The 13,334-nt window shown below is 34.3% G+C and overlaps 1 protein-coding gene across 1 annotated transcript in view; it reads right to left on the reverse strand.

Annotated features, from left to right (window-relative positions):
• LOC123561470 (uncharacterized) overlaps positions 1-13,334 on the reverse strand; it is a 49,172-nt gene that overhangs the window by 31,043 nt on the left and 4,795 nt on the right. The window contains exons 5-15 of the mRNA XM_045353862.2: positions 12,701-12,922; positions 12,071-12,265; positions 11,551-11,637; positions 10,698-10,919; positions 10,043-10,240; positions 8,058-8,135; positions 6,438-6,668; positions 5,458-5,661; positions 3,188-3,349; positions 2,825-2,902; positions 1,625-1,855 (exon numbers count right to left, since the gene is read on the reverse strand). Coding sequence (XP_045209797.2) covers positions 1,625-1,855; positions 2,825-2,902; positions 3,188-3,349; positions 5,458-5,661; positions 6,438-6,668; positions 8,058-8,135; positions 10,043-10,240; positions 10,698-10,919; positions 11,551-11,637; positions 12,071-12,265; positions 12,701-12,922 — 1,908 coding nt within the window. The remainder of the gene's footprint in view (positions 1-1,624; positions 1,856-2,824; positions 2,903-3,187; positions 3,350-5,457; positions 5,662-6,437; positions 6,669-8,057; positions 8,136-10,042; positions 10,241-10,697; positions 10,920-11,550; positions 11,638-12,070; positions 12,266-12,700; positions 12,923-13,334) is intronic.

Here is a 13,334-nt window from a genome sequence, read left to right on the forward strand (position 1 = left end):
AAACACACACACAAAAAAAAACAACAAAAAAAAAAAACAAAACAAACAAACGAAAAGACTGCTAACTCCAACTTCAAGCACCAAAATATCAGGAAAAAAACCTGTTCACAATAAGGTATTAAAAGAAAAAGTTTTATGTGATGAAATGTTTGAAGAATTAACAGAGGAAGAGACAGATTTTTTAGACATTGCAAGCGACAAGGCTGTCCTGAGACAACTTTCTGAAACAAAAGATACATTATTTTTTACAATATTTCTAACTCTTATCAAATCGAATAAGTACCCGTTGACAAACATCACTTTTCTTTGGTTAGAGACAGTTAAATAGTACAACTGTGGCACATCTCTATTAGTATTGCTGGTCCGGTTTATTTTCTTTCATTGGTGTCTGTATTTCATTTGTATTTTCATTTTTGAACGGGACCATAAAGGTTTATTACGTCGTTTCTGTTTTATGGAGGACAAATAAAATATTGTCTTTTCCCTGGCCAATTTTAACGTTCTCTGTGATTTATTTCTCTGAAAATAAATGAACGCCACCACAGGAATATGAATGAAAATCTGACAAACAATAATACTTTTATCATGGACGAAATTTTATTTATTTTGTATGAACAGTTTAAATGCAAAACAAATTAGTAATGAAATCGCAATGTATTGGTTTTAAGGGACTAAAAAGTAACCAACTGTAACTATACTGATGTAAAGAGTCAACCCGATTTTGGTATGCTGTTCAGTACCATTCGTGGAGGAGACAGATATCCGTGAACTGGTTCTTGTTTTTACGAACGATTACTATTATTTACTTAATGATATTGTTCGATGTACAATATATTAGAAATGGCGGGATCATTATGATGCTATAAAACTCACTAAATTTATTCATTGTTAGGCTTTAATGACTGTTTTTAAGACGGATAAGACTTCGCAAGTAAGACACAGAACGGTATCCACTTGATTGCGTTGGATAACGACCCACTCGAAACGGCGTTGCATTAGGTTTTCGGCCGATTTTTCAGAAATAACCCTGGATAATTCTATGAAAATAAACACGCTTTGTTTTAAGAGGTAGCCCTTTACATAAAAAGTGTTTTAACAGTTACTTGTTCCCGATTAACACTATATTTGATGCGATATTGTCAAAAACTGTCAAAAATCTCCTTCCCCCGCCGGACTGTACAGAAGTGTTTGAATAAACGGCACAAATCTCAGCTAAATGGACATATTTGCTAAAACATAGACACATTTGCGCTCCAGGTGCACCCATCGTTTTCATTTGATTAGTTATCAAACAGGTAGAAATTCCTTAAAATCATACTTACAATACCGGAAATTTGTAGTATCGGCCATATTTCTCCATCTGATCGGCGTAAAATTCACCGCTCAAACAACGTTGGAGCCACTTGATCTGATAAAGCTATGGCCAGTGTGATACATGTGATAAACGGACAATTAATTTAACAATATATAACCGCGCTAGATATACTTCAAGAGACATCTTTTTAGTTACTTTAAAAAGAAAACCGATTCACTACAATATATGTTAGTACAAGTAATTTAACAGTCGTGTTTTTGGCAACATGCCTGTTACTTATTGCATTTTTATAATATCAAATGAACTCACCACTTCTTCCGATTACAATAACTCGATCTATGACATACTGCAAGGGTAGGAAGACTGTCCACGTGTTTCCTCCCGCAGCAAAGCTTCCGCTACAGCATTGGGAACCCTCATAATCGTTATTAGGAAAAGGTGGTTTACAACCATCCACTGCTAAACTGGCTTCCCATAAGTATCCATTGAAGTCAAGCGTGTCTGTCTGACTTGCAAACTGATTCAATGCTATATTTACGGCTGTAAAATGAAAAGGAAATTATAAGCTATATGTGCCAGATCATACGCTCTTGTAATTGTGTATGAAATTGTGTTTTCTTTCAGGCACATGAACTTGCTTGAAGAACTCAAAGCCGCTATTCTTGCATAAAACACGGCGTGAAGACTTAATGTATTGTTTTCAAATATGATGTCTTTACACTTCTGGTACACTTTTAATTTTCGTTCTGTTGTTCTTGGCTTCCATAACTATCCATAACTCGGGCGCACAAATCAACAACACACATCGAAACATGTATTCAAAAATTTTATACAATCGATTTTATTTCTCGTTGATATGACAATATCTATTTTTTGCATAAGTTTTACAATTCGGTAAACATAAACACAGTATCAATAATAATTTTACATACTGGTTATTTAAGTACGAACGCGAAGACCTCAAATTCTGTCACCATTTGATGTTTTCCAAAATCGTTGGTACGATTCAGAAAAAAAACAAGCTACGTGTATTCAACACATTCACGGTTATCGAAAAACATTTTCCTAACCCCAAATTTGAAAGCAGGGGAGGGAGTTGGGGAGCGGGGCAAGAATAAATAGCATTTAGATAATAAAAATCACATATTAATAAAACGTGAACTGCCTTGTGTTTAACGTTTTTTCTCCCGTTTATACATGCCTGGATCCAGAGAAAAAAGTGTTAAGCAAGGATATTCATAACTGTGCGCTTTTTCTGTTATCTTCACGGACTATCAGAGCCGATCCTGTACAATTCTGCGATTATTTATAAATATAAAATATGCTTTAAAGAAGCCGCCAGCAGTACATTTGATGTAAAACTGAATAATATCTCATAAATGGTTTTGGTAAAAGATATAGGCATTGATAAAGCTTTTGTAATGTGAAGCCAAATGTGGTGTAGCACTATAGGTAAGAAATTTTCCCAAACTGATTTCATTAAGACGCTGGGAAAAAGTGTTTACTTACGTTGTGCTGTTGTGGGTGCTGGTGATGGTGTCGCAGACGTTGGTGGTAGAAAAGTTGTTGTTTCTTGAGATACAGCAGCTGCAATTCAAATACATCTTTTCAAAGGATTTTATGCAATTGTTATTGACAGTCATATTAAATACAACAGCTCAGTATGCCGTTAATTCAGTGGCTGCATATGGCCTTGCGCGCAATCAAGCACGTCACATTAAATTTCGCATTGGAAGAAACTGTTCGTATGCATATATATATAAATGCAGAAGGATAGAGCAAAAATAACATTTTTACTAGTTTAATTAGAAAGTCTAACTTTGCCGCCAGCAAATAAAGGAAACAATAGCGCTAGGCTAGTATGCTAAATACCGGAAGTCTGCGCGGCGCTGGATGTTTGAGGCACAGGCGTTTCTGCTGTTGATGTTACTGTTGTTGATGTTTCTGTTGTTGCCTCTGTTGTAGTTATTCCTTCTGTACTTGCAGTAATCGTATCTGTTGTTGCTGATGTGGTCTCTGGGTTTATATATATTGCTGTAATATCACATACATGTATTGTCAACCTATTGTTCATAACTGACTACTTGTATTAACAATAGATAAAGGAGTACTATAGTACTTTGGTGCTCACTGACCGATGTGCGGCTTTGTACAATTTGGGACTTGAAAAACGTCCCATCTAATTATTTCGAAAATAAAATTGATCCAAGAAGATTTTCCTAATGCATATATTTATGAAATACGCATAATAAATAGAGACATTAAAGTGATATATTTTTTTCAGTGCTAAAGGAAGCGTGACTACCGCTAAAGAATCTTTTATTAAGAATAGTTTTATTCGAATATATAGTGATTCGGTTGTCGCCGTCGGAAAAAATACCGAATATCCCAATAAGTCTCTACACTTTTCTAATTATAAAGGGTTAATTTGAGTTTTATGTTGTAAAACGCCAACGTTTGTATATGTTCATATTGTGGTGTCAAATGTGAAACCATAGAGCTTAGAATCGAGTATAACTTCAGGGAGATTCTCCCATACCAAATAGACTGGGTGTTGTTTGCTATTGTCACTTTAAAGGGTTTCTGTCAAAGATTTTGAGAAACACCTAACTTTGATCAGAACGAAATGAATACTAATTTTTGTGAATATATTTTCTATTTAATACAGGCCCGCGCATTTTAAAAGAAATGGTTGTTCACGAGTTATTAATCTTGTTCATCATGTGATAACATTGATCGAATGTAAATGCGCCTAGCTGAATTATACGGCACGAGCTACACAAGCACAAATGACAACGGTCACGCTTTAATAATCCCCATATGGGACAATAATAAGTAAACATCCAACTGTTTGAATAAAAATTATTGCCATGAATGGATGATGCGTTAAAATTCCTAGAGTGTAAGCAGATTATTATTTTTATTTCTTTGTTAAATTGTAGAAATAGAAGGAAAGAATGCCCGATCATGATACAACATATATAAAATACCCGATAGTCCGAGATATTGATTTGTTTCTTGGGTATGCTAAAAGCAAAATGACGAGTGAACTTAATGGTTAAATTGTAACAGGATTTTAAACAATAAAACGTCTTTAGGCGTCACTTGTTTACGTGATTTTATGTTGCCAGTCTTTGTTCTGTTTGTGTATATAAACAATTTTAAAAGGATTTCTAACAATAAAATATGGCATATTTGGATTTTTTAATGGTTGGTCTCACCCTTTTGCCAACTTATCTACAGAGTGCTAAATGTAGGCATATAATATTAAACATAATAATGTCATATATTTCGAAACTGATGTTTTGGTATTTGCTTTTCAAGCGCTGAAACTGAAACGTTTGTGTATCAAATATTGTAAAAAATAACATTATATAAATAATTGTAATGGTTATGTGAACCCGATGATGTGTTGGTATCAAGATTGCTTGTCAATTCAGAGATCCGGGTTCGAATCCCGTTCCAGGCACTGGAGATTTCTGAGATGCTCTTGAGTGTCTCCCATCTAACCAAGAGGCTAGTACTGGTTCTACCCAGGAAAGACGACTTCGCGTGCTATACACCTGATACGTTAAAGAACTAGACTGTCTATTCACAAAGAGCTAGGCTAAGTTAGCCGGACATGTCTGTATCTGAACGGATTTCTATCTCTCTTTGTTCTAGTGGCTTTGTCTCACTGTGTCCCTCTAAATAAATTGCTCGTGTCTGTACTAGTAGAGAACGAATTTGGTGCCCCGAGTGGCTGCCTTTGTGCTGTAGAGCGCCTTTAAAGTGTTATCATGAAAAGTGCGCTATATTAATTTGTATAATAAAAGTATTCATTACTCAATAAAAACATAAAAGTTTTGTGTCTTCATTATTATGAGTTTATATAATTTTTGAAGTTTTTTTTAAAGATCTTGACAGATAAAAATCTAAATTTATAATGGACCTCGTACCTTTAAAAAGAAACTGAAAATGTCGTACTCGTCAACATTTTCACTCGTTCAATAATTAGTAGCATTTCCTATCATACATTGGTCTCTATAGAACTTCTTGTAATCATCTCAGGAGCACATTTGCATATTTCTAGTTAGGCTTGATTAGAGACGTATATAATTATCAAGACAATTACTAATATTTCATCGTATAAAGAAACTTACCACCAAACACTTCAATTTCACACAGCAGAAGTGGCCCTGACGGTCTCTTTACAGTGACCTGAGTGATGGGTAACATTGACGTGATAGGAATGTCAAAGTATCCATTGCCGTACGGTATACCGCTGTTGTCATATACTAGTATTTCTGGGGATATCGAGCTTTGCCTTATATACAACTGAAAATCCTGCAGCTGAGTTGATATGTCTGAAATAATAAAATTTTCAGGAGTGCATGACACAGTTATTGTTGTATTGTTGTGGTGCTTGTTTCAGGTGAAATGGCCCGTCAGTACCTCGTCTGTTTGGACGGACCAAGTCGTTGAAATGGCAGAAGGTGATAATTAAAACTTTCTGACTTTAAAGCGAGAAGTTAATTCGTGAACATGAACCCTGTTGATAACGTTAAATCAACAGCAATACCTTTCCTTTTTGGGATGACACAAGATTAAAATAATAGTAGACCAACACGTACAAAATGAAAATGAACTCTTCGATATAAAATTTTGCCTTATTTATTCTTTAGAAATATTCTGATAACGAAACAATTTTTCTAATATGCGACAAAGGAAGAGCGCTTCTATTCTATGTACTGTTTTAGATTAAGGGCATATTAGAATCGAAATAATTGATAGCAAAACCGTGTTTTAACACTGTTTATACACTCGGGCGGTAATACGTCGTACAAATAATTTCACTCGGGCTGCACCCTCGAGAAATTATTACGCCCGACGTATAACCGCCCATCAGGCATAAATAGTGTTAAAAAACTCTTTTGCTATAAATTATTTCTTAAATAAAACTGTTGCCACGTAGCTTTACAATATATAGACGTCCTAAAAGACAGAACAAATTACTTTAGTAATTAAAACAAAACCAATTGTTTACAAAATACATTCTTATAAAAGTAATTTACAAGTTAATTTTGTAGCAACACACCTGTAATTAATGTTATTTTTTTTATGTAATATTAAATGTACTCACCACTTCTTCCGATTACAATAACTCGATCTATGACATACTGCAAGGGTAGGAAGACTGTCCACGTGTTTCCTCCCGCAGCAAAGCTTCCGCTACAGCATTGGGAACCCTCATAATCGTTATTAGGAAAAGGTGGTTTACAACCATCCACTGCTAAACTGGCTTCCCATAAGTATCCATTGAAGTCAAGCGTGTCTGTCTGACTTGCAAACTGATTCAATGCGATATTGACGGCTGAAATGGAAATTAATAATTATACATGAATACTGTGTTTTTTTTTTTTTTTATCAGGCACATGAATTTTCCTTGACGTATGCGAAGCATGAACATCAACTAGACTTTCACATAGATGTAAAGTACACCTCCTTTTCTACATTAAATCGATAATTACACATGATATCAGATTATATTAATGATACCTTATTTTAGACAAAGACACTCATAATATATTATGTACGTTTCCACCTTTTGTAACTAATCTGTCAAAATGTTCACATGTTTCCTGTTTTCAGTTAAATCATATTTTTTGTATACATGCATTAAATTTATACAAGCATTAACCTCCCCCCCCCCCCCCGCCCCCCCCCCCCCCAAAAAAAAAAAAACAAATAAAAAAAACAACAAAAAACAAACAAACCAAGTGGCCGAAGTTCAATATAGTCTTTAATGTTCTATATTTAGACGAACAGCGTTTTGGCAATCATTAATGGGGCAACTTCTACATTTATATCGTATGATGGTTATAACACACTAAATATTCTATATAAAATTGACAGCACACGTCAGGACCCATTTTAAATGTCTGTAACCTACAATTTCTTGAAGAATATTGTCAGTGCTAAATAAAAAATCAGAAGGATAGTGGGAGTCATGTTTGATGCTAGAAAAATAATTTCAGTCAAACACACAAACTGCAAAAATCAGCTAAAAATGAGGCCCAAAATTGTACTGGTGGTGTATGCGTTAAGTTTGTCATGTTGTTATTTCATAATGAAAATGCTACCTAAATGTCAAGCATAGATCTATCATGTGATTTTAGCAAAAAAAAAAAAAATACAAAGAAATAAGAATTATAGCTCTGCAGAGCAAAAACAAAACAAAAACAAAAACAAACAAAAAAAAAAAAACAATAAAAAAAGGCTGAGGACTATTTGTATCCGTCATTACACCATTTTTTTTCGCACCATTTTTCTAATTAGTGTCTATATGCCTGATTGGCCGGTCGTCTTAAGAACGTAAATATAAATATTCTAGGTATCAGATTCCATTATGAAACAGCAATAATGTGCCTACATGGCATGTCATTGCCGTTTAGAATTTTTTTCAACAAATTCATAAACGTTGTTATTGTGTATACCTTGTTATTATCTTCATGGGCTGCAGTAATCTGCCCTGGACAATTTTTAGAATTTTCTGTTAAGAGCTCTTAAAAATCTTAATAAGATATAGAATGCCTTCACATTTCAGTACATATTACATGTAGAATTGGAAATTACGTTTTATCTATTCAAAAATGTTTTAAAGTGATATTCACCTGTTCTGCTATTTTTTTTACACTTTACGTTTACACCTTTGAAATCAACTGGAAAGAATGCGTAGATATGGAAAGTAACGTTAACTTACGTTGTGCTGCTGTAGGTGCTAGTGATGGTGCTGTAGACGTTGGTGGTAGAAAAGTTGTTGTTTCTTGAGAAACAGTAGCTGCAATTGAAAATATCATTTCAAACGCTTTCTTACATTTGTAACCGTCGTATTAACTGTTCAACTTTTAACTATATGCAACTGCTCAACTGTTATGGTTTTGGCTGCAAATGCACGTATGCGCAATCAAGCTTGTCGCATTCAGGTTCACATAGGAAGAAACAGCTCATATACATAGTTATATAAATGCTGAAAGTAACAGAAAAATAACATTCCTGTTGTTTTAATTCAGATTTGCATCTTAAAAGGGCTATCGTCAAAGCCAGCAAATTAAGTAAGCATTAGCGCTAGGCTATTCTAAATACCGGAAGTATGCGCAGCAGCTGACGTTTCAGTTGAAGTTGTTTGAGGCATGGGCGTTACTGTTATTGGTGTTTCTGTTGTTTCCTCTGTTGTAGGTATTCCTTTTATACTTGAAGTAATCGTATCGGTTGTTGTTGTTGTTGTTGTCTCAGGGTTTATATTTATTGCTGCAATTACATTCATTGTGAAGCCATTTTTCGTAATTTACTTGCATAAAACATAGGGAAAGCGGTGCCATTGTACATTGATCCTCCCTAACCACTATTGGACCTTTACTGTGAATTTATGTGAGCCGCACCATGAGAAACCAACATAGTGCATTTGCAACCGGCATGGATCCAGACAAGCATGCGCATCCGCGCAGTCTAGTCAGGATCCATGCTGTTTGATTTCAAAGCTTCTTGCAATTAGAGAAACCGTTAGCGAACAGTATGGATCCTGTGATTAGACTGCGAAGATGCGCAGGCTGGTCTGGATCCATGCCGGTCGCAAATGCACTATGTTGGTGGTTTTCATGGTGTGGCTCAAATGTAGTTTAGGCAGCCCTACTTCGCACCAACACTCGATAATTAATGTTTAATTCAATGACACATTGAATAACTTGTCAAGTCAGCCATGAAGAACGCACTTTTACCATGTATATTTACTGCAACATTTATAACTACGTTAGAATATATAATGTTTTGGTATTTATATTGGGAAAGCATGCGCTGGGAAAGCATGCGCGCGATATGCAAGCGTTGAAGTAGAAACATTTGAGTATCAAACTGTAAAATATAACACTTTATAAGTCATTGTTAAAGTGACGTATAATGATATTTATTCGACAAATTCTTAACCCTTACCCTGCTAAATTTCTATTATGAACTAGTCCATCTTTCAATTTGGAGAGTACCATTGATACTGACTGAACAGTGAGTCTTAAAGGCAGAATCAGTCGTGTCCAGCATGATAGGAGTTTAAGGTTTTCAATCGGAATAAAATAACGTACACATTATCATGATAAACCATATGCACTTTTGAAGTTATACTGCAGTTTGTACACCGTTCCACGCTTTAGAAACCTCTCCATAGATTTTTGAACAACTTTATATTTTAATTTAATGAACTTTGTGTATGGTAAAGGGCGGTAACTCTTTTTCAGTGCAATTCTGCACCAACATAAAATTAACTTGAAGACAGATATCAAAATTGTCTAACAAAGTTCCTTCAAGCACAGGATACGATACAAATCCTTTATTAGTTTTAATTATTTAAAATGTCAAAGTTTAATATTTTTCTTCCTTGAGTGACCAATATATTTGATCTGTCGGGTCTAGACTCAGTTTCATAGGTTTATACGCTTCATAATTAAATAAAAAGAAAGAAAAAACTTTTGAAGATTAAAACAAATGAAGTTTTATAAAGTGTTTTAGTGTGAAGGTACAATGCAGCCTAAACAAACGGTCATCCTTTTAGCAAATATTACCTAATCTAAATATTACTTTTTGACTTTCTAACACCATTGTTTATCGTCTAACAGAGTATGAACAAATTTCTCTGAATAGTAGGCTCAACCATAACATGAACTAAATTCTGGAAAAGAATAATACAAAAAGTCCTACCTTCAAACACGACTACTTCACAAAGTGATATGATGCCGTTTCGTTTAATGTAAACAAATCTCACGAGTTTTGGCGGGTCTATCGGTATAATATAAATTCCGTCACCATATGGTACGCCAGTGCTGTCATATATCAATTCTTCAGTGGCTCCAACAAATTCTTGCGTGTACAGCTGGAAACCAGGCAGCTGGTCATCCTCTGGATAGACAATACATTTGAGGAAAACATTGAACCAAAATATGCAATATGTTTCATACTACTGTTGAACCCCTGATTCCCATTGTTACTGTCATGATACAAATACTAGTACATGTATGTAAAAATCAAAGGTTAAACGTTCAATGATATTTCACGCGAAACTGTTTCAAATGTTTCAAATCTTTCAATGTTCTTTGTTGAAATATTTTGTCATAAAATGCTCTCTGAGTGTTAATTTAAATATAGAAACATACTTACATAGTATAATACACGGTTTCAACAAGACTGTATAACATTGCAATGTTTTTTTGAATGTGACCAACGTCAACATTATGCATTAGCATTTGCATATAAAACACCGGTTGTCTACTTCGCTCATTATTCATCAATGTAAAGTATATACCTCAAATAAAACGTTTAAGTAAATTCACATTCTAAGCATATACGAAGTACTTACGATCTGCTCTTCCATAGATTTCAATTAAGTCGATGACGACAGACGCCTGCAAGTCGACTGACCAAAAGTTATTGACGTCTCCCATCGAGGTAGAACAGCAAGGTACGTTGTTAGGGTCTGTTCGGTCATAGCAACCATCAACTGCAAGACTTGCATACCACCAAAAGCCATAAAACAAATCTTCTAACTGATTTGCTGGTTTGTTCAATGCCACATTTATTCCTGGGAAAAATATGTAGCGATTAAAAACTGAAAGAACTTTAATTTAGTAAAAAAAAATAAACGGATTAATAAAAGCAATATAGCCTTCATCAAGTGAAATAGTATGGTGATTAAAATTTCTAACAAGACAGCTTTATTAAGTTATTATAATATCACTATTAATAAAACCAATGCAGTCTGTCTTATTCAGGTAAAAAAATATGGCGATTATATTAATAAAATGTGTATGTAAACACCATTATTCACGACAAAGCAAACACATCTGTTTTCTTTGCTTTCTTACTATCAGAAAAGCATGCACATTCAAATTATACAACTAGGCACCAGAGACAAAAAATCGCCAGAGTACTTACAACACCGAAATAAGTGACACACTTTTCGAATGTTTACTGTAACTCTACAACAGCGTTTCTATTGCGCAATATTTTTCATTTAATGTACTCTCAGGTTGGCCTCTAGTTTTCTAAAAGTAAGTAGTTTTGAAGAAATACTTCGAATAAATATTTCAAGAATCGTTATAATTAATTTTGATTGTATATACATTAACATGATTCGGCGGCTTCTCAATCCTGTTGGAAAGTGTTTATTACAATAAATAAAGTTTTATTCATCGTATTTCAGTTTTACTCACTTGGGGGCGCTGTCGTTGTTTCTGTATCAGTGATGGATGTAACAGGTGGTTGAAGTGTGGTAGATGTTGTTGGAGAGACCGCTAAAACTTTGACAGAAAACATTGTTTAATTCTATTAACAATGCTTTTTATATCTTATTTAATAACAGTAAGTAACAATGCACACTATCTACTCGTATAGTATACGATATCAAAATGGCATGAAATGTATTTATAAAATACAATAATTCATTGACGAGTTGTGGATTTTAATATGTTGATGTTAACGAAATGACCAAAAGATAGTGATATCACACATGTCTTGCAGGACCGAATCAATATCAACCTATTTAATTTTCATGTTGCAAGCAGCATACAAAGCTCCTAGACGATGAAGCAAGATGACAATGTTGCAATGGCTAGAAATATGTCTTATTTGTTAGTCTGAAACAAAGCAGTTCAATTTACGGAATACTACATTATCTTCAGTCAATTATTGTAATACAACTTAGCACAAAATGAAATAATAAAAAATACTTACTCCCAAAAACATCAACTTCACAAAGTGTTAGTAGACCATTTCTTTTCACGATGACATATCTAATTGTTGTTGCTGGTACAACAAAAACATTGAATACGCTGGTTCCCAGTGGATCACTGCTGGCGTAAATGAGAAATTCTGGAAATCCAACATCCACCTGTCCATACACTTCAAACCCGGAGATCTGATCTTGACCTACAACCAAATAATAACACATGTCAGTAACAACGATTTTGTTGTGCTTTAGTCACGACAAAAGGAAATCTTTACTCCATTGGGCAGTTGTATTGGCGAAGGAATGTTCTGCTTCATCGAATATTAGGAAATGAGATCTAAGTACAATAAACAACCTCTGTAACTTATCCCCTGGGCCACCTCTCTTTTAAAAATCAATACTATCGTCAGCTTTAAGTCCGTCTAATAAGAAGCAATTTGCATTTAAGCGTCGTCAACAACAAGAATTTTGATATCTTAAATTAAAAATGTCTTGAATATATTGTAACGGACTGATATGAGTCTTTATAAGAAAAAAAAAGAAGTTTAAATGTCATTCGTCATTGTTTTAGCATATGCATGAGTATATTTAAATAAACTATTGTGAGAAATGTAAGGTTGCATCTAATTACTTACCGTCACTTCGAGAATACAAATCTATTTTGTCCACAATATATTGTTCAACCAAGTCCACTTTCCATTCATTATTAAATGCCTGTTCTGTTGTAGCACAGCTTGCGTCAACGTTAGGATTAGTTGATCTGTAATCTCCATCTACAGCCTTGTCAGATGTCCAGTCAAATACATAGTTTAAAGTGTTGCTTTGAGTAGTTGGTTTAAATCGAGACACAATTGAACCTAAGAAGAAAAGTATGTTTCAGAAGAGGCTATAAATATAGTCTGGTTGATCACAATTGTGACACAAAAGAGCCTGAAAATATTGTAAATCTGTTTCAGGAATTATTTAGCAACTATACATAAGAGAACGTTAAATGTGACACAGAGAACATGGGGAAAATATGTGGTTAAAAGAAACATCTAAAAGTGTTTAAACCTGGAAAAGTTTATCATGAATTTGCATAATGTAAAATTAGCAGGCTCGGACATGTACATTTGAGCTCTTTTATTATTTAACACGTACATATAATCCACAAAATTTAACACAACTACCGGTTGTTTGGGGCCATGGAGTCCTTTCAATAAAAAAAATGAACAATATAAGGTAGTGCGAGGGCTTTGCACATGTCATTACCTATCGTGAACAGATTCA

Source organism: Mercenaria mercenaria, chromosome 10 (genome assembly GCF_021730395.1).
Source record: "Mercenaria mercenaria strain notata chromosome 10, MADL_Memer_1, whole genome shotgun sequence".
Lineage (NCBI taxonomy): Eukaryota > Metazoa > Mollusca > Bivalvia > Venerida > Veneridae > Mercenaria > Mercenaria mercenaria.